Raw genomic sequence first — 23,004 nt, forward strand, 5'->3', positions numbered from 1 at the left:
TTACCGTGGAGTGCACTATACTTATCACTGTACATAGTGTACATATTGCTGTTATAAATTGGTGAAGGATAATATAAGTCTAAACTTTTTCTACTGTGTTTATTTGCTCCCATTACACCCGGGGTAACAGGCCATTTGGAATCCTGGGTTGTAATACCATCTATGTTGTGGAGAAAGCTGGAGATGATGTAGGACTGCTGTCTATGTTACAACCTCTGCTACTGTGACAGATGCTACCCACCACAGAGAGTACAAGTCAATGGCGACCGTCAGTCGCGAGGGGGGAGGTGTTACGCACCCCTACTTCACTCCATTATATACAAAAATAAAAGGCCTGGTTAAAATAAGTTCTGTAATAATATATCGCGAACCACTTTATTACTAGCTAGATAAAGCAGGTTCGACTATATATTATTATCGGGTACGGTATGAATCATCAACAGTACTCTCATTGTATTACATTGTATTATATTATATCTTTCCCCATGATTATTATAATTATTATATTATATTATTATTAGGTTAGGTATTACGAATGTGTAACCACTACTGTAGTGACCAGTTGGTGGTTCTAGAATTGACGCCACGTGTCGCCTTCTGGCCGAGCTGAAGTCATACTATGAAGTAGTTGAGTGAGTCAGTCAGCTCCTAGCTCTGACTCGGTACGGGTCTTCAACCCAAAGCTCCTAGCTTAAACTAAAACTTAATACCAAGTCTATTGTCTTGCCTTTGCCATTAGTTTCCTGAAGTCTGGTAATTCATGTCACTTATGAAAGATAACTATTTCGTTACCGTAGACCTTTCTAAAAGAGTTAAATGGTGAGATTAGTAGATTATTAATTGAAATTATTGTATCATACTCTGTTAATGAGAATTTGAACGTAAGATTGGGTTTCTTGCTGTATAGTATTTCATTTATAATTGCTTGTGGTTATTTTAATTCACTAACCAAATACCAATGAAACTAAATGATTGGTAATAAAATAAAACTAACAAAAAAAAAAGGAGTTATTTGTGCCCCTATTGTTACGGTGAAGATTAAGTCGTAACATAGCCTCTTTGTTGAAGTCTGTTCCTCTCCCTGAAGTCTGTTCCTCAGCTTTAGACCAGACTAGGCTGGAACCAGGGTGGCTACAGCCTGTGAGGGCTTAATTTTAAGCTGTCCTTTGTGTTGGTCTCAATGGTATTGAGAGGAACAGGATAATAATGGCTTGCCTAGTGATCTGCGGAATGCTGCTTCACTCATCGCCTCAACACAATGGCTTGTACTTCCTCTTAATTTTCTCAAACCTAGCCTTACTAACACCAAAGTCACTACCACTGCTTTCAACTCAGATTTTTGCAACTTTAACATAAACCAGCTGTGCTTTTGTATGTATGTGCTTATTGTCTGAAAAAAGAGTTCAAATATCAAATGTTACAAGAATAAGCTGTACCATAGCTGGAATAATTCACACTCAACCCATAACTTGGAAACAAATGACAGTCATGACACTTCAGTCAGACATAGACCATTATCGAATCACAATGATCTGATTGTATCCAGGTTTCTGCATTTATGTGAAGATGGGTTGTATAGAATGTAAGGTGTTGGTATTGTAAAAAAGTGTGGCATGACTATTGTAGCAGTGTGACTATTGTGATAGCGACACTATCACAGTAGTCACACTACTACAATAGTCATGCCTTGACTTCATTCCATAAAAGCACCCAGAAATTATGAAGCACTTTTTTTAAAGTGCCAACACCTTATATTATATACAAGCTATCTTCACATAAATGTAGAAACCTGCATAACACTGATGATGTTTAAAGATGGACTGAAACACTGTCTAAAGTTTCTCCCTCAAGTTGTTGAATGTTTTTGCAAAAATATTTCTCCATTTTTATTATGTTATCATCACACAGTTAAAACCCTTTTACATCTTGCTCTTCTGTATGTGTTTTATCAATGATAAAACTATGAAGTTGCAAGCTCAATTATCAGTTTTTCTGGCAGTCTTTGGTTAGACTAAATCACAGGAATACAGTAGTCAAATCTTTACTCTCTCTTCAAGGTGAGCTGTACTCAAACAGTTGTCTTTCTTTCAGATTCGTGAGGAATTTCAACACTCGAACCTACAAGAGACAGAAAGATTATTGACTGAGAAGGAAGCTCACCGTGATTGTCTCACAACTGCTAGTGCAAGTGTAAGTGTTTGTTGATAAGTGTTTTATTACACGTCTACTCACACCAGGGATTGTTGAGGAAAGTAGAAGCACATGGAATAGGAGGGAAAAAAAATCCATGGATAGAGGAATGGTTGACAGGCAGCAGAGAGTTTGCATAAGTGGGGAGAAATCAGGGTGGGGATGCTCACAAGTGGTGTTCACAGGGGTCAGTGTTGGGCCCTTTACTGTTTGCAGTTTACATAAATCATATAGATAAGAGAATAAATAGGCTGTCTGATTAATTCTGACATGGACATTAAGAGCACTACAGGAAGATCTGAAAAGATTGACACAGTAGTCAGAGAAGCTGCAGATATATTTTAATTTATGTAAACAAATGCAGAGTTCTAAACTTGGGAAAATAAAATAATCATGGCACACTTATGAACTAAATAATGTAGATCTTAACCACTCTGAATGCAAAAAAAGATTTAAGAGTTCTGGTTAGCAGTAATCTAAAACCAAGACAACATTGCTTAAGTGTTCACAATAAAGCTAATGGAATTTTGGCTTCATATCAAGAAGCATAAATAGCAGGAGTCCTCAGGTTATACTTCAACTCTGTATACAGTGGACCATTATATAACATGGGTTTATTTGTCACATTTTAGCTATTACACTATTGAAAAATTGCGACGTAATTTTGTACAGCACTTCATAAGACTAGCTTACCATGGTTCGCCTTATGGGTAGGAAAAACACCCAACCCTCTCCCAGACCTCCTTTCATACATGTATCGTATGACTCTTCTCTGAACTAGTTGTGTTTGTACAGTAGTAGATCACAGCTACCCACATAAACTTACTTGACTTGACTTACTGGCCTAAAGTTAGATTTTTTCACTGAAAAGGACCCTGACATCTAGAAGCAGTGCTCTAAAACAGGGTCGAGAGCAGCTGATGATGCCTTACTATCAGCTGTATAGTGTACTGCAGTGTAAAATAGCCCAGAGATCCATTACAGAATTTATGCACACTCAGGCACAACCATCAACTTTAGTACCAGAACCTCTACCATCCACCTCAGCCCAGTAGGACCACAACATAACTCTCCACTCTCTTCACAATCAGTGACGAACACCAGCACCCACAATGGTAGGTAAGAAATGCTATTATTTCTGTTGCATTTGTAGGCTTAACCATTGCTCGCAAACTTGCTCATAGGGTCAGAACCCCCCTCCCCTCCCATATTCTTATGAAATGATAGAGAATTTTTTTTCCAAAGGTAATGAAACCAAAAGTTAGAAGTCTCGGTGATATTTACGCATTGGTGATTTCGCCCACTTTGAGACCTATTTTGGGCCAATTCCTTTATTTATTTATTTATTATTAATTTGGACATGATACATAGAAGTACAAAGAAATACAGTGGTTAAGTGTACATGCCAAAAGCCCCTTGTATGCAGAGCATTATGGGCAGGCTTAAAATTAACTTAAGATTAACTAAGCAATGATATATTCAGTGGTAAAAATTATAGTAAACAAATAACAATTAAGCACAAATGAGTACAGTGGACCCCCGGTATTCGATATTAATCCGTTCCTGAGAGCTCATCGTATACCAAAATTATCGAAAGGCGAATTAATTTTCTTCATACGAAATAATGGAAATCAAATTAATCTGTGCAAGACACCCAAAAGTATGAAAAAAAAAATTTTACCACATGAAATATTAAGTTTAATGCACACAAACTGAAGAAGACATGCACAGTTTGTAGTACTTTACTAACAATAGAATACAGTGGACCCCCGCATAACGATATTAATCCGTTCATGAGAGCTCATTGTTATGCGAAATTATCGTTATGCGAATGAATTTTCCCCATAAGAAATAATGGAAATCAAATTAATCCATGCAAGACACCCAAAAGTATGAAAAAAAAAATTTTACCACATGAAATATACATTTTCCTACACACAAAGAGAAGGATACATCCACAATAGTAGAGTAGTACATGCACAGTATATATTGTGCATGTACTACTCTACTAAATGAAGAATAAATGACACTTACCTTTATTGAAGATGCAGCAATGACTGATGAGACACTGTGTCCTGGGAGTGCCTTTTCCTCCTGAGTACTGTAGGTCCTGTTTGGCATTTTCTTCCAGAACAGGCCTTATCACACTGTGTATGCCACTACGATTCTTAAATCTCTCAAACCAACCTTTGCTGGCTTTAAATTCACCAATATGAGCACTAGTTCCAGGCATTTTTCCCTGTTCACCTGGGTGTTAGTCGACTGGTGTGGGTTGCATCCTGGGAGACAAGATTAAGGACCCCAATGGAAATAAGTTAGAGTCCTCGATGATGCACTGACTTTCTTGGGTTATCCTGGGTGGCTAACCCTCCGGGGTTAATTGTTTCTTGGTAATTGTTTCACGTTAAGCCACACCAACAACACTCTCTCCACATCTTCGAGTAATACAGCTGATGGTGGTGCAGCAACAGCAACAGCTGTGGTGCATCTGACCATGGTGCAGCAGCAGCTGGGTGCAGCAACAGCTGACCATGGTGCAGCTGCAGCTGTGGTGCAGCAGCAGCTGTGGTGCAGCAACAGCTGACTGGTCCAATTTATCAGCTGACCGTGGTGCAGCAGCAGCTGACTGTGGTACAATAATATTTATCACCCTTTTTACCACAGGGTTGGCACTAGAAGCTTTCTTTGGGCCCATGGTGGCTTATTTAGCAGTTACAAGCACTATAAATAATGGAATAATACAAAATGTATCGAATGTATGCATGCAACCGGCCACCCTGGCTTGTAAACAATGATGGCAAGGCAGGCGCTCAGGCTGGACGGACAGGTTCAGGGGGACGAGTCATGTTCAGAAACAGCTGATGGTGCAACAGCAGCTGACCGTGGTGCAGCAGCAGCTGACTGATCCAGCAACAGCTGACTGGTCCAGCAACAGCTGACTGGTCCAGCAACAGCTGACTGATCCAGCAACAGCTGACTGATCCAGCAACAGCTGACTGGTCCAGCAACAGCTGACTGGTCCAGCAACAGCTGACTGGTCCAGCAACAGCTGACTGATCCAGCAACAGCTGACTGATCTAGCAACAGCTGACTGATCCAGCAACAGCTGACTGGTCCAGCAACAGTTGACTGATCCAGCAACAGCTGACTGGTCCAGCAACAGCTGACTGGTCCAGCAACAGCTGACTGATCCAGCAACAGCTGACTGATCCAGCAACAGCTGACTGATCCAGCAACAGCTGAGTGGTCCAGCAACAGTTGATCGTGGTGCAGCTGCAGCAGCTAACTGATCCAGCAACAGCTGACTGGTCCAGCAACAGCTGATCGTGGTGCAGCAGCAGCTGACTGATTCAGCAACAGCTGACTGGTCCAACAACAGCTGATCGTGGTGCAGCAGCAGCTGACTGATCCAGCAACAGCTGACTGGTCCAACAACAGCTGATCGTGGTGCAGCAGCAGCTGACTGATCCAGCAGCAGCTGACTGGTCAAGCAACAGCTGACCATGGTGCAGCAGCAGCTGACTGTGGTATGATAGTATTTCTCACCCTTTTTACCACTGGGTTAGCACTAGAGGCTTTCTTGGGGCCCATGGTCACTTATTTTGCAGATGAAATCACCAAAAACACTGTAATAACACGAAATGTTCCGATTGTATGCTTGGATGTTACCACGGAGGCTGGCTGGTAAAAAATGCCACCGGCGGAACATGTGAGGCTGGCTCAGGCCGCACATTGGACGCATCTTGGATGAACAGCGTTGAGCGGGTTTTTTAGCGGTATGCGAGGCGAAATCTTAGCGATAAAATGTATCAGTATGCGGATTTAACGTTATGTAAGGCCAACGGTATGCGGGGGTCCACTGTACATGACACTTACCTTTAATGAAGATCTGGTGATGATTGATGGGATGGGAGGAGGGGAGAGTGTGGAAGTTATTGTTTAGAAGGGGAATCCCCTTCCATTAGGACTTGAGGTAGCAAGTCCTTTCACAGGGTTACTTCCCTTCTTCTTTTAATGCCACTAGGACCAGCTTGAGAGTCACTGGACCTCTGTCGCACAACAAATCTGTCCATAGAGCTCTGTACGTCCTGTTCCTTTATGATTTGTCTAAAACGGGCCACAACATTGTCATTGTAATAGTCTCCAGCATGGCTTGCAATAGCTGTGTTAGGGTGATTTTCATCCATAAAGGTTTGCAGTTCAACCCACTTTGCACACATTTCCTTAATTTTTGAGGTAGGCACAATGGATTCCACAACTGGCATAGGCTTCTCAGGGTTAGCCTCAAACCCTTCAAAATCTTTCTTAATTTCCATACTAATTCTCACCCTTTTTACCACAGGGTTGGCACTAGAAGCTTTCTTGGGACCCATGGTGACTTATTTTGCAGAAACAAGCACCAAAAACACTGTGATAATATGGAATGTACCGAATGTATCCTGAGATGCAAGCACACTGGCTGGCTTGTAAACACTGGCACACACAGGGCAGTTCTGGCCACACATGGACACGTCTCGGACGAATCGCGTGTGGCGGGTTTTTTAATGAGAGGCGAGGCAAAATTTTTGCGTTAAAATGTATCGAATACAGGATTTATCGGATACCGATGCCATCGAATACCGGGGGTCCACTGTATTTCAAAGACAGGTCATTTGGTCATTTACTGAGTTGCTGTGCTTTCAGTAGAATGGAGTACAGTGGACCCCCGGTTTACGATATTATTTCATTTCAGAAGTATGTTTAGGTGCCAGTATAGAACAAATTTGGTCCCATAAGGAATATTGTGAATAAGATTAGTCCATTTCAGACCCCCAAACATACACGTACAAATGCACTTACATAAATACACTTACATAATTGGTCGCATTGGGAGGTGATCGTAAAGCGGGGGTCCACTGTATTCTGTTAGATAATGTAATTAAAAAAAAAAAAGGTTGATAGGGCCACAGGTTAAACATTTATGAGATACAATTATTCAGTATTTATTTAGTTGTGGGTGATTAAGTGATTTTTAAGAAGAGACTTGAATTTATAAGCAGACAGTGTTTCTTTTATATTCGCAGGTAATGAATTCCAGATTTTTGGGCCTTTTATGTGCATTGAGTTTTTGCATAGCGTGCGATGGACACGAGGAACATCAAAGAGTGATCTGTGCCTTGTGTTATTGTCATGTGTTCTGTTGAGGAAGGAGACATTTGAGAGGAGGGTTTATATCCGAGTTAAGTGTTCTATGTATGTACAGGTCCGCCATCACAAATCCGACAATCAGTTATTTGGTTCCTTCAGTTATTTGGCACTAATTTTGGCTAGCATAATTTCAAATTTCCAGGGTCGCCACACCAACCTGCTGGTACTGTTTGGTGGCGCTACTTGCTGCATAAGTCATTCCAATTTCTTTTTCTCCATTTATTGTTTTAACCTGCTTACTTTTAGCCCTAGCCATGGTTCCAATGAATAAAAGAAATGCTTCTCATTATGTAAAGCACTGACACAGTACATTATCCATTAAAGATAAGGTGGCTTTGAAGCCACTGTCGGTTGTCATGAACTCAGTCTCATGATGCAGGAGAATATGCTTTATTATTACGCTAATATCAACACTACAGCTTATTTGCCTATCACAATTGATCTAATATGACATAAGAGACAATATAAATAACATGAAACATATTAAATACTCCAGAATGAATAATATTTGGCATAACACCGAGCAGTTCAACAAAGTTATAAAGAGGATATGGTAAACAAATACCATTCTCCTATCCTTGTCTTGGGGACTTATATTAGAGAAAACGGAGTATAGCACAGGGCTAACTGTGATATACACTCGTACTCCACCATAAACATGAAACAAAAAAGTTATTTTCTCTCTATAGATTATCACACATAGCGGCATATGTGTAGAGAACCTAGGGTAACACCAAAAAAGTCAATGTGGCTTATTTCTAGTAGCTGGCTTGGGTTAGCCATATATGAATTTTGGTAAATATTCGATTCCCAGCCAGGGTAGAAACATTAGGCGTGTTTCTTTACACCTGTTGTCTATGTTTACCCATCAGTAAATGGGTACCTGGGTATTAGCCGACTAGTGTGCGTGTTATCCTCGGACACTGACCTAATTTGCTTGAAATACTCTGCATAACAAGCGGCTTTCTATACAGTAGTATGTCACTGATGTCAGCTAGGCTTGTATACCTTGTACATGTACGTGTAGTAAATAAAGATATTATTATTATTATTATTATTATTATTATTATTATTATTATTATTATTATTATTATTATTATTGTTATTATATTAATGTAAATGTAAAAATGTAAAAAGAGAGCAAATGAGAGAGTGGGTGAGATGTTATCAACAAATTTTGTTGAAAATAAGAAAAAGTTTTGGAGTGAGATTAACAAGTTAAGGAAGCCTAGAGAACAAATGGATTTGTCAGTTAAAAATAGGAGAGGAGAGTTATTAAATGGAGAGTTAGAGGTATTGGGAAGATGGAAGGAATATTTTGAGGAATTGTTAAATGTTGATGAAGATAGGGAAGCTGTGATTTCGTGTATAGGGCAAGGAGGAATAACATCTTGTAGGAGTGAGGAAGAGCCAGTTGTGAGTGTGGGGGAAGTTCGTGAGGCAGTAGGTAAAATGAAAGGGGGTAAGGCAGCCGGGATTGATGGGATAAAGATAGAAATGTTAAAAGCAGGTGGGGATATAGTTTTGGAGTGGTTGGTGCAATTATTTAATAAATGTATGGAAGAGGGTAAGGTACCTAGGGATTGGCAGAGAGCATGCATAGTTCCTTTGTATAAAGGCAAAGGGGATAAAAGAGAGTGCAAAAATTATAGGGGGATAAGTCTGTTGAGTGTACCTGGTAAAGTGTATGGTAGAGTTATAATTGAAAGAATTAAGAGTAAGACGGAGAATAGGATAGCAGATGAACAAGGAGGCTTTAGGAAAGGTAGGGGGTGTGTGGACCAGGTGTTTACAGTGAAACATATAAGTGAACAGTATTTAGATAAGGCTAAAGAGGTCTTTGTGGCATTTATGGATTTGGAAAAGGCGTATGACAGGGTGGATAGGGGGGCAATGTGGCAGATGTTGCAAGTGTATGGTGTAGGAGGTAGGTTACTGAAAGCAGTGAAGAGTTTTTACGAGGATAGTGAGGCTCAAGTTAGAGTATGTAGGAAAGAGGGAAATTTTTTCCCAGTAAAAGTAGGCCTTAGACAAGGATGTGTGATGTCACCGTGGTTGTTTAATATATTTATAGATGGGGTTGTAAGAGAAGTAAATGCGAGGGTCTTGGCAAGAGGCGTGGAGTTAAAAGATAAAGAATCACACACAAAGTGGGAGTTGTCACAGCTGCTCTTTGCTGATGACACTGTGCTCTTGGGAGATTCTGAAGAGAAGTTGCAGAGATTGGTGGATGAATTTGGTAGGGTGTGCAAAAGAAGAAAATTAAAAGTGAATACAGGAAAGAGTAAGGTTATGAGGATAACAAAAAGATTAGGTGATGAAAGATTGAATATCAGATTGGAGGGAGAGAGTATGGAGGAGGTGAACGTATTCAGATATTTGGGAGTGGACGTGTCAGCGGATGGGTCTATGAAAGATGAGGTGAATCATAGAATTGATGAGGGAAAAAGAGTGAGTGGTGCACTTAGGAGTCTGTGGAGACAAAGAACTTTGTCCTTGGAGGCAAAGAGGGGAATGTATGAGAGTATAGTTTTACCAACGCTCTTATATGGGTGTGAAGCGTGGGTGATGAATGTTGCAGCGAGGAGAAGGCTGGAGGCAGTGGAGATGTCATGTCTGAGGGCAATGTGTGGTGTGAATATAATGCAGAGAATTCGTAGTTTGGAAGTTAGGAGGAGGTGCGGGATTACCAAAACTGTTGTCCAGAGGGCTGAGGAAGGGTTGTTGAGGTGGTTCGGACATGTAGAGAGAATGGAGCGAAACAGAATGACTTCAAGAGTGTATCAGTCTGTAGTGGAAGGAAGGCGGGGTAGGGGTCGGCCTAGGAAGGGTTGGAGGGAGGGGGTAAAGGAGGTTTTGTGTGCGAGGGGCTTGGACTTCCAGCAGGCATGCGTGAGCGTGTTTGATAGGAGTGAATGGAGACAAATGGTTTTTAATACTTGACGTGCTGTTGGAGTGTGAGCAAAGTAACATTTATGAAGGGATTCAGGGAAACCGGCAGGCCGGACTTGAGTCCTGGAGATGGGAAGTACAGTGCCTGCACTCTGAAGGAGGGGTGTTAATGTTGTAGTTTAAAAACTGTAGTGTAAAGCACCCTTCTGGCAAGACAGTGATGGAGTGAATGATGGTGAAAGTTTTTCTTTTTCGGGCCACCCTGCCTTGGTGGGAATTGGCCGGTGTGATAATAAAAATAATAATTATTTTCTCAGTTGTTTGTTGGGTTATCTTATTCAAACTTGTGCAATGTATGATGGAAAGATACTTCTTCACGTACACCAAAAATGAAAGAAATCAGACCATAAATACCGGAGTTCACTTCTCAGCCATTAGCGGCCGCTTAGCGGTATACAGTGGACCCCCGCATAACGATATTATTTCAATCCAGAAGTCTGTTTGGGTGCCGTTATAGACCGAATTTGTTCCCATAAGAGATATTGTGAATTAGATTAGTCCGTTTCAGACCCCCAAAAATACACCTACAAAAGCACTTACAAAAATACACTTACATAATTGGTCGAGTTGGGAGCTGATCGTTATGCGGGGGTCCACTGTATTTTTGTATGGTTGTTATGGTTATATTCTCATTTTTTCGGTCTCATTTGATAGAATGAAAGATATATTACAGAAATAGATATGATTTTGATTGCTTTCATGACGAAAATTACGCTCACAGTAGTGAAAATGTTCTATTCTTTAGCGAAGCTCAAGAGTAAATAAATGACGTCACCGTCCAATACCTGTTTGCCTGCCAGTCTAAATTCCAGTATGGAGTCAAGAATGGCTTGACATTATTTATACAATTATTACAATAATGCAGCAGTCTGCATAACAGTAAATCTTCTATTTTTTTGTGAATAAAAATTCCAAATGAAAAGCAAGAGTAATATAAGAGGGGCTTGTAGCCGTGACTAATGAACAGAGAAAATGTTATTTTAGTGCCAGGAATGTCTGCATTGTTTATTCTGGATCCTATTTTGAAATTGGCATCTGTTGAAATTTGTGTGAAATCGGCCAAATTGCCAATTTCTGACCACTTTATTGGGTAGTTGAAATAAGTGAATGGGTGGTTTCTTGTACTCAGTTGACAGACTAGAAGTAAATAAGTTTATTCAGGTATACACAAATACAGTTACATAGATTGTCATACATAGCAGTGTATGTATAGAGAACCTAGGATAACCCAGAAAAGTCAGACAAAGTGACTTATTTCCAGTACCTGGCTTGGGCTTGCCATATATGATTTTTGGTAAATATTTTTTTTCTTGGTTGTTTGTTGGGCTATCTCATTGAAACTTGGGCAATGTATGATGGAAAGATGCTTCTTAACGTACAACAAAAATAAAAAAGACGGACGATAAATAAGGGAGTTAACTTCTCAGCCTTTAGCAGCCTCTTTGCAGTATATTTTCGTATGGTTTTTATGGTTGTATTTTCATTGTTTTGGACTCATATGATAGAATGGAAGATATATTACAGAAATAGACATGACTTTGATTGCTTTCATGACGAAAAGTACCTTGAAATTGAGCTCAAAGTAGCAGAAATGTTTGATTTTTGCCAATGTTCAATGAACTGTGTAAGTCAAGTTGGTTAATTTTATTAAGTGTATTCTAACCTAACCACTCTGTAATCCGGCAAACTCAGTAATCCGGCACACTACAGGTCCCAGTGATGCCGGATTTGTGATTTAGGACCTGTAGTAGGTACAATAATAAGTATGGATGTTTTGTACGGTGAGTAGGTTTAGAGTTTTGAATATTGGTGGAGTGTGCTGCCTGTAGTGGGAATTTGTTATCATTCTGACTGCAGCTTTTTGTTGGGTAATTAATGGTCTGAGATGGTTTATTGTTGTTGAGCCCCATGCACAAATTCCATAGGTGAGATAAGGGTAAATAAGTGAGTGATATAGGGCCAGGAGGGCTGACTGTGGAACATTGTATCATATCTTCGATAGTATGCCTACGGTCTTGGAAATTTTCTTAGAAATTTGTTGTACATGTGTTTGAAATTTGAGTCTATTATCAAGGTGGATTCCTGGGAATTTTCCCTCTGTGAGCTTTGTGATAGGTGATCCGTTTATCATTATGTTAAGAGGGACATCTGTAGCTCTGTTTCCAAACTGAATGAAGTAGGTTTTGTCAATGTTGAGAGTAAGTTTGTTAGTCATCATCCAGGTAGATATTTTCTGTAATTCGGTATTCACAGTACTGGCTAGCATGACTGGGCTTGGGTGAGAGAAGACATATGTAGTGTCATCTGCAAATAGTGTGGGTTTGAGTAGTTGTGATGCATTTGGTAAGTTATTTATGTAAACGAGAAAGAGAAGAGGGCCAAGGACACTTCCCTGTGGGACACCAACTGTAATTGGCTGTGCAGAAGAGTGTGCTCCATTTGTGTACATATATTGGCTTCTGTTGCTGAGGTATGACTTTAGGTAGTTGAGGGAGTGCCCTCTTATACCATAGTGCGACAATTTTATGTGGAGCAAATCATGGTCAACTGTAACAAAAGCTTTACGTAAATCAATGAAGATCCCCAGTGGGACTTCTTTTTTCTCTAGTGCAGTGTATATTTGTTCTAGCATATGTATAATATGTATAATAGCAGGTAGTAGGTTGGTAGACAGCAACCGCCCAGGGAGGTACTACCATCCTGCCAAGTGAGTGTAAAACGAAAGCCTGTAATTGTTTTACATGATGGTAGGATTGCTGGTGTCCTTTTTTTTCTGTCTCATAAACATGCAAGATTTCAGGTACGTCTTGCTACTTCTACTTACACTTACGTCACACTACACATGCATGTACAAGCATATACAGTGGACCCCCGCATAGCGACCTTAATCCGTGCAAGAGGGCTGGCTGTTATGCAAAATGTTCGCTATGTGAATGAATTTTCCCCATAAGAAATAATGGAAATAAAATTAATCCGTGCAAGACACCCAAAAGTATGAAAAAAAATTTTTTTTACCACAAAAAAATGTTAATTTTAGTACACACAAACTGAAAAAGGCATGCACAATTACATGACACTTACTTTTATTGAAGATCTGGTGATGATTGATGGGATGGGAGGAGGGGAGAGAGAGTGTTAGTGTTTAGAAGGGGAATCCCCTTCCATTAAGACTTGAGGAGGCAAGTCCTTTTCTGGGGTTACTTCCCTTCTTCTTTTAATGCCACTAGGACCAGCTTCAGAGTCACTGGACTTCTTTCGCACAACATATCTGTCCATAGTGGCCTGTACCTCTCGTTCCTTTATGATTTGTCTAAAGTGGTTCACAACATTGTCATTGTAACAGTCACCAGCACGGCTTGCAATAGCTGTGTGAGGGTGATTTTTCATCAAAAAAGGTTTGCACTTCAAGCCATTTTGCACACATTTCCTTAATCTTTGAAGTAGGCAATTCCTTCAATTTCTCTCTCCCCTCCTTTGAACCAGTTTCCCCAGGTCTGGCCTCTTGCTCTTGAAGTTGATCTATCAGCTCATCAGTGGTTAGTTCTTCATTGTCCTCCTCCACCAACTCTTCCACATCATCCCCACTAACCTCCAACCCCAAGGACTTCCCCAATGCCACAATTGATTCCTCAACTGGTATACTCCTCTCAGGGTTAGCCTCAAACCCTTCAAAATCCCTTTTGTCTACACATTCTGGCCACAGTTTCTTCCAAGCAGAGTTCAAGGTTCTCTTAGTCACTCCCTCCCAAGCCTTACCTATAAGGTTTACACAATTGAGGATATTAAAGTGATCCTTCCAAAACTCTTTTAGAGTCAATCGAGTGTCTGTGGTCACTTCAAAGCACTTTTGAAACATAGCTTTTGTGTACAGTTTCTTGAAGTTGGAAATGACCTGCTGGTCCATGGGCTGCAGGAGAGGAGTGGTATTAGGAGGCAAAAACTTCACCTTAATGAAGCTCATGTCCCCATAAAGTCGCTCTGCCACGTCTGTAGGATGACCAGGGGCATTGTCTAACACCAGGAGGCACTTAAGTTCTAATTTCTTTTCAGTTCGGTAATCTTTCACATTGGGGGCAAATGCATGGTGTAACCAGTTATAGAAAAATTCCCTAGTGACCCATGCCTTACTGTTTGCCCTCCACAGCACACACAAATTATCCTTGAGGACATTCTTTTGCCTGAACGCTCTGGGAGTTTCAGAGTGATACACTAATAAAGGCTTAACTTTGCAATCACCACTAGCATTGGCACACATCAACAAAGTAAGCCTGTCTTTCAAAGGCTTATATCCTGGGAGTGCCTTTTCCTCCTGAGTAATGTAGGTCCTGCTTGGCATTTTCTTCCAGAACAGGCCTGTTTCATCACAATTAAACACTTGTTCAGGTTTCAGTCCTTCAGTTTCTATGTACTCCTTGAATTCCTGCACATATTTTTCAGCCGCTTTGTGGTCCGAACTGGCAGCCTCACCATGCCGTATCACACTATGTATGCCACTACGCTTCTTAAATCTCTCAAACCAACTTTTGCTGGCCTTAAATTCACTCACATCATCACTAGTTGCAGGCCTTTTTTAATTAAATCCTCATGCAACTTCCTAGCCTTTTCACATATGATCGCTTGAGAGACGCTATCTCCTGCTAGCTGTTTTTCATTTATCCACACCAATAAGAGTCTCTCAACATCTTCCATCACTTGCGATCTTTGTTTCGAAAACACAGTTAAACCTTTGGCAAGAACAGCTTCCTTGATTGCCGTTTTCTTGCCCACAATAGAAGAGATGGTTGATTTGGGTTTCTTGTACAACCTGACCAGGTCGGTGATACGCACTCCACTTTCATACTTATCAATGATCTCTTTCTTCATTTCTATAGGAATTCTAACCCTTATTGCTGTAGGGTTGGAACTAGAAGCTTTCTTGGGGCCCATGGTCACTTATTTTCCAGAAACAGCACCGAAAACACTGTAATAATACGAAATATTCCGATTGTATGCTTGAATGTTACCGCGGAGGCTGGCTGGTAAACAATGCCACCGGCGGAACATATGAGGCTGGCTCAGGCCGCACATTGGACGCGTCTCGGACGAAGGCCGCTGAGCGGGTTTTTGGGCGCTATGCGGGGCAAAATTTTAGCGATCAAAGCGTCCGCTATGCGGATTGTCCGCTATGCAGGGCGTCCGTTATGCGGGGGTCCACTGTATATGTATATATACACATCCCTCTGGGTTTTCTTCTATTTTCTTTCTAGTTCTTGTTGTTGTTCATTTCCTCTTATCTCCATGGGGAAGTGGAACAGAATTCTTCCTCCGTAAGCCATGCGTGTTGTAAGAGGCGACTAAAATGCCAGGAGCAAGGGGCTAGTAACCCCTTCTCCCGTATAAATTAATAAATTTAAAAAGAGAAACTTTCGTTTTTCTTTTTGGGCCACCCTGCCTTGGTGGGATACGGCCGGTTTGTTGAAAAAAAAAAAAAATATTTTTATTAGGCCTGAACCCAAACTGACAGGGGTTGAGTATGTTGTGGGAGATGAGGTAGGAATAGATTCGCTTATGAATTAATTTTTCGAAGATTTTAGAGAGAGAGAGGGTATAAGTTGGATATTGGCCTATAGTTATTCAATTCTGTTTGGTCTCCTCCTTTATGGATCTGGGTGACCCTTGCTATTTTGAGAACTGTAGGGAAGGTAGAGGATTCTATGGATTTGTTAAAGAGTGTTGCAATGATTTGTGACAGCACTTGCGACGCTTTTTTGTATATAAAGGGTGGTAAGGTATTTAAATCTCCTGTCTTGTTTTTTAGTGTGCTGATAATAAGGGAGACTTCTGTTGGGTTAGTCGGAGCTAGGAACAGTGTGTTCGGGTAGTTGCCAGTGAGGTAGTCATTGGGTTCAGTATTTGAGCTTGGGATTTTATTGGCAAGGTTTTTTCCATTGGTGGAGAAGAAATCATTGAGTCTGTTTGCTGTTTCAGTTGGTGGGAGTTTTTATTTTATTTTTTTTTTATTTTATTTAGAAATTTTAGCATACATACAGAGGTACAAAAAAAATACAGGTAAGAGCAGCATGCCAAAGCCACTTATATGCATAGCATTACGGGCTGGCTTAAAATTAACTTAAGATTAACTAAGCAATGATGAAATCAGTGATAAGACTATTGTAAACAGATAACTATAAAGCACAAATGAGTATTACAAAGACAGGTCATATGGTTGCATGCATTGCTGTTCATTCAGTAGAATGGAGTATTCTGTTAGGTAGTGTATTTAAAAAAATAACAAAGTTAGATTGGGTCCTAGGTTTAACATTTATGTGATATAATTGTGAGTAACATTTTGGATATACAATTTATAAGGTTCAGTTATTCAGTATTTATTTGGTTTTGAGTGAGTAAGTGAACTTTGAGAAGAGACTTGAATTTATAAACAGGTAGTGTTTCTTTTATATTTACAGGTAATGAATTCCAGATTTTAGGGCCTTTTATGTGCATTGAGTTTTTGCATAGCGTGAGATGGACACGAGGAACATCAAAGAGTGATCTGTGCCTTGTGTTATGGTCATGTGTTCTGTTGAGGTTGGCAAGGAGATGTTTGAGGGGAGGGTTAATATCAGAGTTAAGTGTTCTATGTATGTAATAGGTGCAATAATAAGTATGGATGTTTTGTATGGTGAGTAGGTTGAGTGTTTTGAATATTGGTGGAGTGTGTTGCCTGTAGTGAGAATTTGTTATCATTCTAACTGCAGCCTTTTGTTGGGTAATTAGTGGTCTGAGATGGTTAATTGTTGTTGAGCCCCATGCACAAATTCCATAGGTGAGATAGGGGTAAATAAGAGAGTGATAAAGGGCCAGGAGGGCTGACTGTGGAACATAGTACCGTATCTTCGGTAGTATGCCTACAGTCTTGGAAATTTTCTTAGAAATTTGTTGTATATGTGTATGAAATTTGAGTCTATTATCGAGGTGGATTCCTAAGAATTTTCCCTCTGTTAGCTTTGTGATAGGTGATCCGTTTATCGTTATGTTAAGAGGTACATCTGTAGCTCTGTTACCAAACTGAATGAAGTAGGTTTTGTCAATGTTTAGTGTAAGTTTGTTAGTCCTCATCCAGGTAGATATTTTCTGTAATTCGGTGTTTACAGTATTGGCTAGCGTGACTGGGCTCGGGTGAGAGAAGACGTATGTAGTGTCATCTGCAAAAAGTGTGGGTTTGAGTAATTGCGAAGCATTTGGTAGGTCATTTATGTATAGGAGAAAGAGAAGAGGGCCAAGGACACTTCCCTGTGGGACACCAACTGTAATTGGTTGTGCGGAAGAGCTTGCCCCATTTGCGCACACATATTGGCTTCTGTTGCTGAGGTAAGACTTGAGGTAGTTGAGGGAGTGCCCTCTAATACCATAGTGTGACAATTTTACGTGGAGCAAGTCATGGTCAACTGTATCAAAAACTTTACGTAAGTCAATGAAGATCCCCAGTGGGACTTCTTTTTTCTCTATTGCGGTGTATATATGTTCTAGCATGTGTATAATAGCATCATTAGTATTTTTATTAGGCCTGAATCCAAATTGGCAGGGGTTGAGAAAGTTTTGGGAGATGAGGTAGGAGTAGATTCGTTTATGAATTAATTTTTCGAAGATTTTTGAGAGAGGGTGTAAATTGGATATTGGCCTATAGTTATTCAACTCTGTTTGGTCTCCTCCTTTATGGATCGGGGTGACCCTTGCTATTTTGAGAACTGTAGGGAAGGTGGAGGATTCAATGGATTTGTTAAAGAGTGTTGCAATGATTGGTGATAGTACTTGTGACGCTTTTTTGTATATAAAGGGTGGTAAGGTATTTAAATCTCCTGCCTTGTTTTTCAGTGCGTTGATAATAAGGGAGACTTCGTATGGGTTAGTCGGAGCTAGGAACAGTGTGTTCGGGTAGTTGCCAGTGAGGTAGTCATTTGGTGGGGTATCTGAGCTTGGGATTTTATTGGCAAGGTTTTGTCCTATAGTGGAGAAGAAGAGTCTGTTTGCTGTTTCTGTTGGTGAGAGTTGGGGTTCATCTGATTTTGCTAATTTTATTTCGCTATGTCGTGATATCTTTTTTGTTCCCAGAATTTCTGATAGGGTCTTCCAGGTCTTTTTTATATCACCTCATAAGTTGGATAATCTTTTCTCATAATACAATTTTTTTTGCCCTTCTTATCAGGCTGGTTAGGATTGACGAGTAACGTTTTGTTTGGTCTCTGGTTATGTGACCCATTCTGTACTGTTTTTCATATCGGTGTTTTGTATTTATGGATTTGAGAATGCTGGGTGTTAGCCAGGGACTGTTCAGTCTCTTAGCTGTCATCTGTTTAGTTTTTTTAGGGCAGTGCTTGTTATAAAGGTATTGGGTCTTTTTTAGAAAATTATTAAAACATTCATCAATATCTGTATAGATTTCTAGCTCAGTGTGCCAGTCAATGTTTGTTACTGCTGTTGTGAAGTTATTAATGGCTGCCTCATTGTGAAGTCTGAAGGTGACTTTAGTAGTGTCTTGGGGTATTTTACCAAGAGTTGTTATGAGGAAAGTAGGGTAGTGGTCTGTGGTATTATCTGTAATTATGCCTGATTTTAAAGGGGATATGGTGTTGGTCCAGATGTGGTCTAGTAGGGAAACACTTGTCTCTGTAACTCTTGTAGGTTTTGTTACTGTTGGTAGCAACATACAGTTACTCATTGTGTTTGTGAATTCAGTAACGTGTGGGTCCTGGTCTTGCAGGAGATTTATATTGAAGTCACCTGAGAGTAGTAAGTGATCTTTGTTCATGCGTGCATCAGTTATCATACTTCCTAGGTTTTGACTAAATTGGCTAATGTTTGATTGTGGAACTCTGTAGATGTTTATCACTGTGAGAGGTTTCTGTAGGTATTTGGATTTGAATTTAGCTATTATATATTCCCCATGTTCATCCCTTGTGCAAGTATTAGTGATACATTCTAGTTGGTCTGAATAGTATATAGCAGTGCCACCCCCTTGTTGGTCTGACCTACAGTTGTGTATGGCTGTGTAACCAGGAATGGCATAGACATCTGTAGTATCAGGCTTTAGCCAGGTTTCAGTTAGTGTAATGATGGACATATTGGCATGCAAGGAATTTAGTAATGCTAGGAGGTCATCATAATGCTTGCTTAAAGATCTGATATTGTAGTTAAAGATAGTTATGTTGTTGTTGGCTCTGAGAAGTGCCTTTGATTGTTCTGCTGTGTAGTAATTACAATAACTGTTTGAATCATTTAAGTCATTAAATAAGAGGTTGGTATCAGGATCAATGCTTGTAATCATAAGATTTGTAGTGAATCTATTGTTAGAATTAAGTAAAAAATAAAGTAAATATTCTAAAGCTAAAAAAAAAAAATAGCACCTGAATTATTTAACAAATGTAAAAATAATGAGCTAAGGTAGTTTTTAAAAGTTAAAATAAAGGAGACAATATAAAAGGGACTAAACTAATTTGTGGTGAACAAATAAAGTGATGATCAAATAATGGAGCTTGGGAATATGATAGTAGGTAGTACTTTAAAGGTAATTCTTTAAAGTTAGAATTATTATATAAAATTATAATATAAAAGGGACTAATATAAGTTGTGGTGAACAATAAAGTGGTAATCAAATAAATGAGCTTTGGAGTATAATGGCACAATAGTGAATTTATTAACTTTAGCACCTGAGAATAGCACCTTGATTATTTTAACAATTGTGAATATATGAGCTAAGGTAGTTATATAAAGCTAAAATAAAGGAAAAAAAAATATATAAGGGACTACAATTAAGTAATGGTAAACAAAGTTAAATGGACAGATAGTCACTATGAAATAATATTGGTTTAGGAGTAAGATCTGATTTGTAATATTAAATAAGTTGAGCAGTTTATTGCACAATAAAAAGTAAAAAAAAAAAAATGAGGTAGTTGGTACTAGCTAGCAAAAGATAGTTTTGGTACTTGCAAAAAAGTAATTGGAATATACACTAATTGCATACACAATGAAAAATGACTAAAAAACAAGTAGTGATAAACAAAATTAAGTGGATAGGTAAGAACAATGAATAATATTAATTTGGAGTAAGATTTGACTTGTAACATAAAATTATGAGCAATTAATAGTAGTAAGAAAGAAGTAAAAAAGTATTGGAGTTAGTTAGCATTAGCTTGTGATAAAAAATAATAAAAATAATAATGCACAATATAATAGTAAGGTACACTATATGCACCACATGTATATATGTATTAAGGGCACTTATCTAATCTGTTACAGAAATGTCAGCTTTTCTAAGGAAGGTAGAGAAATCGTGTTCATTTGAGATAGTATATTGTTGTCCTGTTGATGTTTTCCTTACTAGTATTTTCCCATCTCGCATGAAACACTGATGTATTTTGTTTTCCTGTTTAAGTTTTCTCAGCCTGAACAGAAGGTTTTGACGTTTCTGGTTTTGTAAGTTCAATTGCGCTATTTCGTGATATCTTTTTTGTTCCAATCATAGTTATTTCGCTAGTACTCCTTTTATTCTGTCGATTGAGTACAAGAAACCACCCATTTACCTATTTCAACTACCCAAAAACGTGATCAGACATTATTAATTTGGCCAATTTCACACAAAATTCAATGAAGGTCAATTTCAAAATATGGGCTTGAATAAAAAATGCAGACATTCCTGGCACTAAAATAGCATTATCTCTGTTCATTAGTCATGTCTCCAGGACCCTCTTTATTATGCTTGCTTTTCATTTGAATTTTTATTCACACAAAAAATAGATTTACTGTTGTTCAAACTACTGTATAATTGTAATAATTGTATAAATAATATCAGCACATTCATGAATGCACATTAGACCCACTAGTTGAGGTGTATTGGACACGTGATGTGATTTGTTTACTCTTGAACATTTTCAGAAATCAAACATTTCCGCAATTTTGAGCTCAATTTCATGCTACCTTTCGTCCGCAAACCTTTCAAAAATCATCTTTTTTTTCTGTAATGTATCTCCATTTTGTCAAATGAGACCAAGGAAACAAGAATACAACCATAAACACCATATAAAAATACAGTGGTCCTTCGATAATCATTGGGCTCGATAGTCGTCCTTTTTGGAAATCGTTGCATTATTTTCGTCCAAACATTGGCTCGCAAATGGTCGATTGACTCACTAATCGTCGTTCGTCCTGGACGCGTACTCAGGACTCTGAGCCGCCTTGGCCTCCCTTCCCAGCCAGTGTGCCATTGTTTACCAGTGAGCGCCGGTCCCCTCACTTGTTCATACGAATTATTTCATAATATTCCATTCATTTTAGTGCTTGCAAGTGCTAAATAAGCTACCATGGCTTCAAAGAAAGCTCCTAGTGCCAAGCCTTTGGTAAAGAAGGCGAGAAATATAATTGAATTTAAGAAAAACATCATTGAACAACATATAAGTGGCGTACGTGTGGCCGAACTGGCCAGGATGTATAACAAACCCCATACAACCATATCTTCCATCGTGGCAAAGAAAAAGGAAATCTAGGAGGCTGTTGTTGCTTGGAGAAAACTGTGGCCAGATTGTATCCACAAGAGGGATTTTGAAGGGTTTGTGGCTGACCCTGATGAGCCTATGTCAGTTGTGAAATCTATTGTGGCATTGGGGAGTTCCATGGGGTTGGATGTGAGTTTGGAGGATGTGGAAGAGTTGGTGGAGGACCACAACGAAGAGCTAACCACTGAGGAGCTGCAAGAGCTTCAGCAGGAACAGCAACAGATCGCAGCTCAGAATCTTGCTGCAGAGGAGGAGGAAGAGAGATGGAAGAAGGTGCCTTCTTCAGAAATTAAGGAGATTTTTGAAATGTGGGGTAAGATGAAAAGATTCATGGAGAAACATCACCCTGAGAAGGATGTTGCAAGCCATATCGGCAACTTGTACAGTGACAGAGTCTTGGCCCATTTTAGGGAAGTTTTAAAGAGACACCAGAAACAGAGCTCTCTGGACAGTTTTTTTTTGCGAGACAGGACTCCAGTGACTCAAGCTGGTCCTAGTGGCATTAAGAAACAGAGAAGAGAAGTATGTAACCCCTGAAAAGGACTTGGTACCTGTGGTGTTGAAGAATCGCCAATAAAGGTAAGTGTTATGCTGTTAATGTTTCATTCATCATGTCCCATTGTATTGTTTATGTCCTACATGTATATTTCATGTAAAAAAATTTTTGTTTTAATACTTCTGGGTGTCAGGAACAGATTAATTGTATTTACATTATTTCTTATGGGGAAAATTGATTCGAAAATCGTCTATTTCGATAATCGTTGCACTTCCAGGAACAGATTAGCAACGATAAACGAGGGACCACTGTACACTGCGAAGTCACTTTTTTAAACCAAACACGGTTGCAGTTTTCTCTCATGCACTGCATGCTGCAGGATTTTTTTTAAACTGTGCACACTGACCATGCAGACCCATTATCATATGTAGGCCTACCGGCTTTCTCCCGCAAGATTTGAAGTCGCTGGAATTTGGCATAGTATTACAGGACTAACACTGGCTTCAAAGCCGTAATACAAGACTGATACCGAAAGGGTTAAGCAATAAAAGCAACATAATACATCACAACAATGAACAACAATTACATATTCATTTTTTTGACAGATCTGGAGGTCAAAAAAAAAAGTTGTTTGGCTTTTTTTGGGCTCCC

General features: G+C 39.4%; 1 protein-coding gene across 1 annotated transcript in view; it reads left to right on the plus strand.

Moving 5' to 3' along the window:
* SMC5 (structural maintenance of chromosomes 5) overlaps positions 1-23,004 on the plus strand; it is a 454,493-nt gene that overhangs the window by 355,324 nt on the left and 76,165 nt on the right. Inside the window, exon 14 of the mRNA XM_070098521.1 lies at positions 2,092-2,190. Coding sequence (XP_069954622.1) covers positions 2,092-2,190 — 99 coding nt within the window. The remainder of the gene's footprint in view (positions 1-2,091; positions 2,191-23,004) is intronic.

The sequence above is a fragment of the Cherax quadricarinatus genome, chromosome 62 (genome assembly GCF_038502225.1).
Source record: "Cherax quadricarinatus isolate ZL_2023a chromosome 62, ASM3850222v1, whole genome shotgun sequence".
NCBI lineage: Eukaryota > Metazoa > Arthropoda > Malacostraca > Decapoda > Parastacidae > Cherax > Cherax quadricarinatus.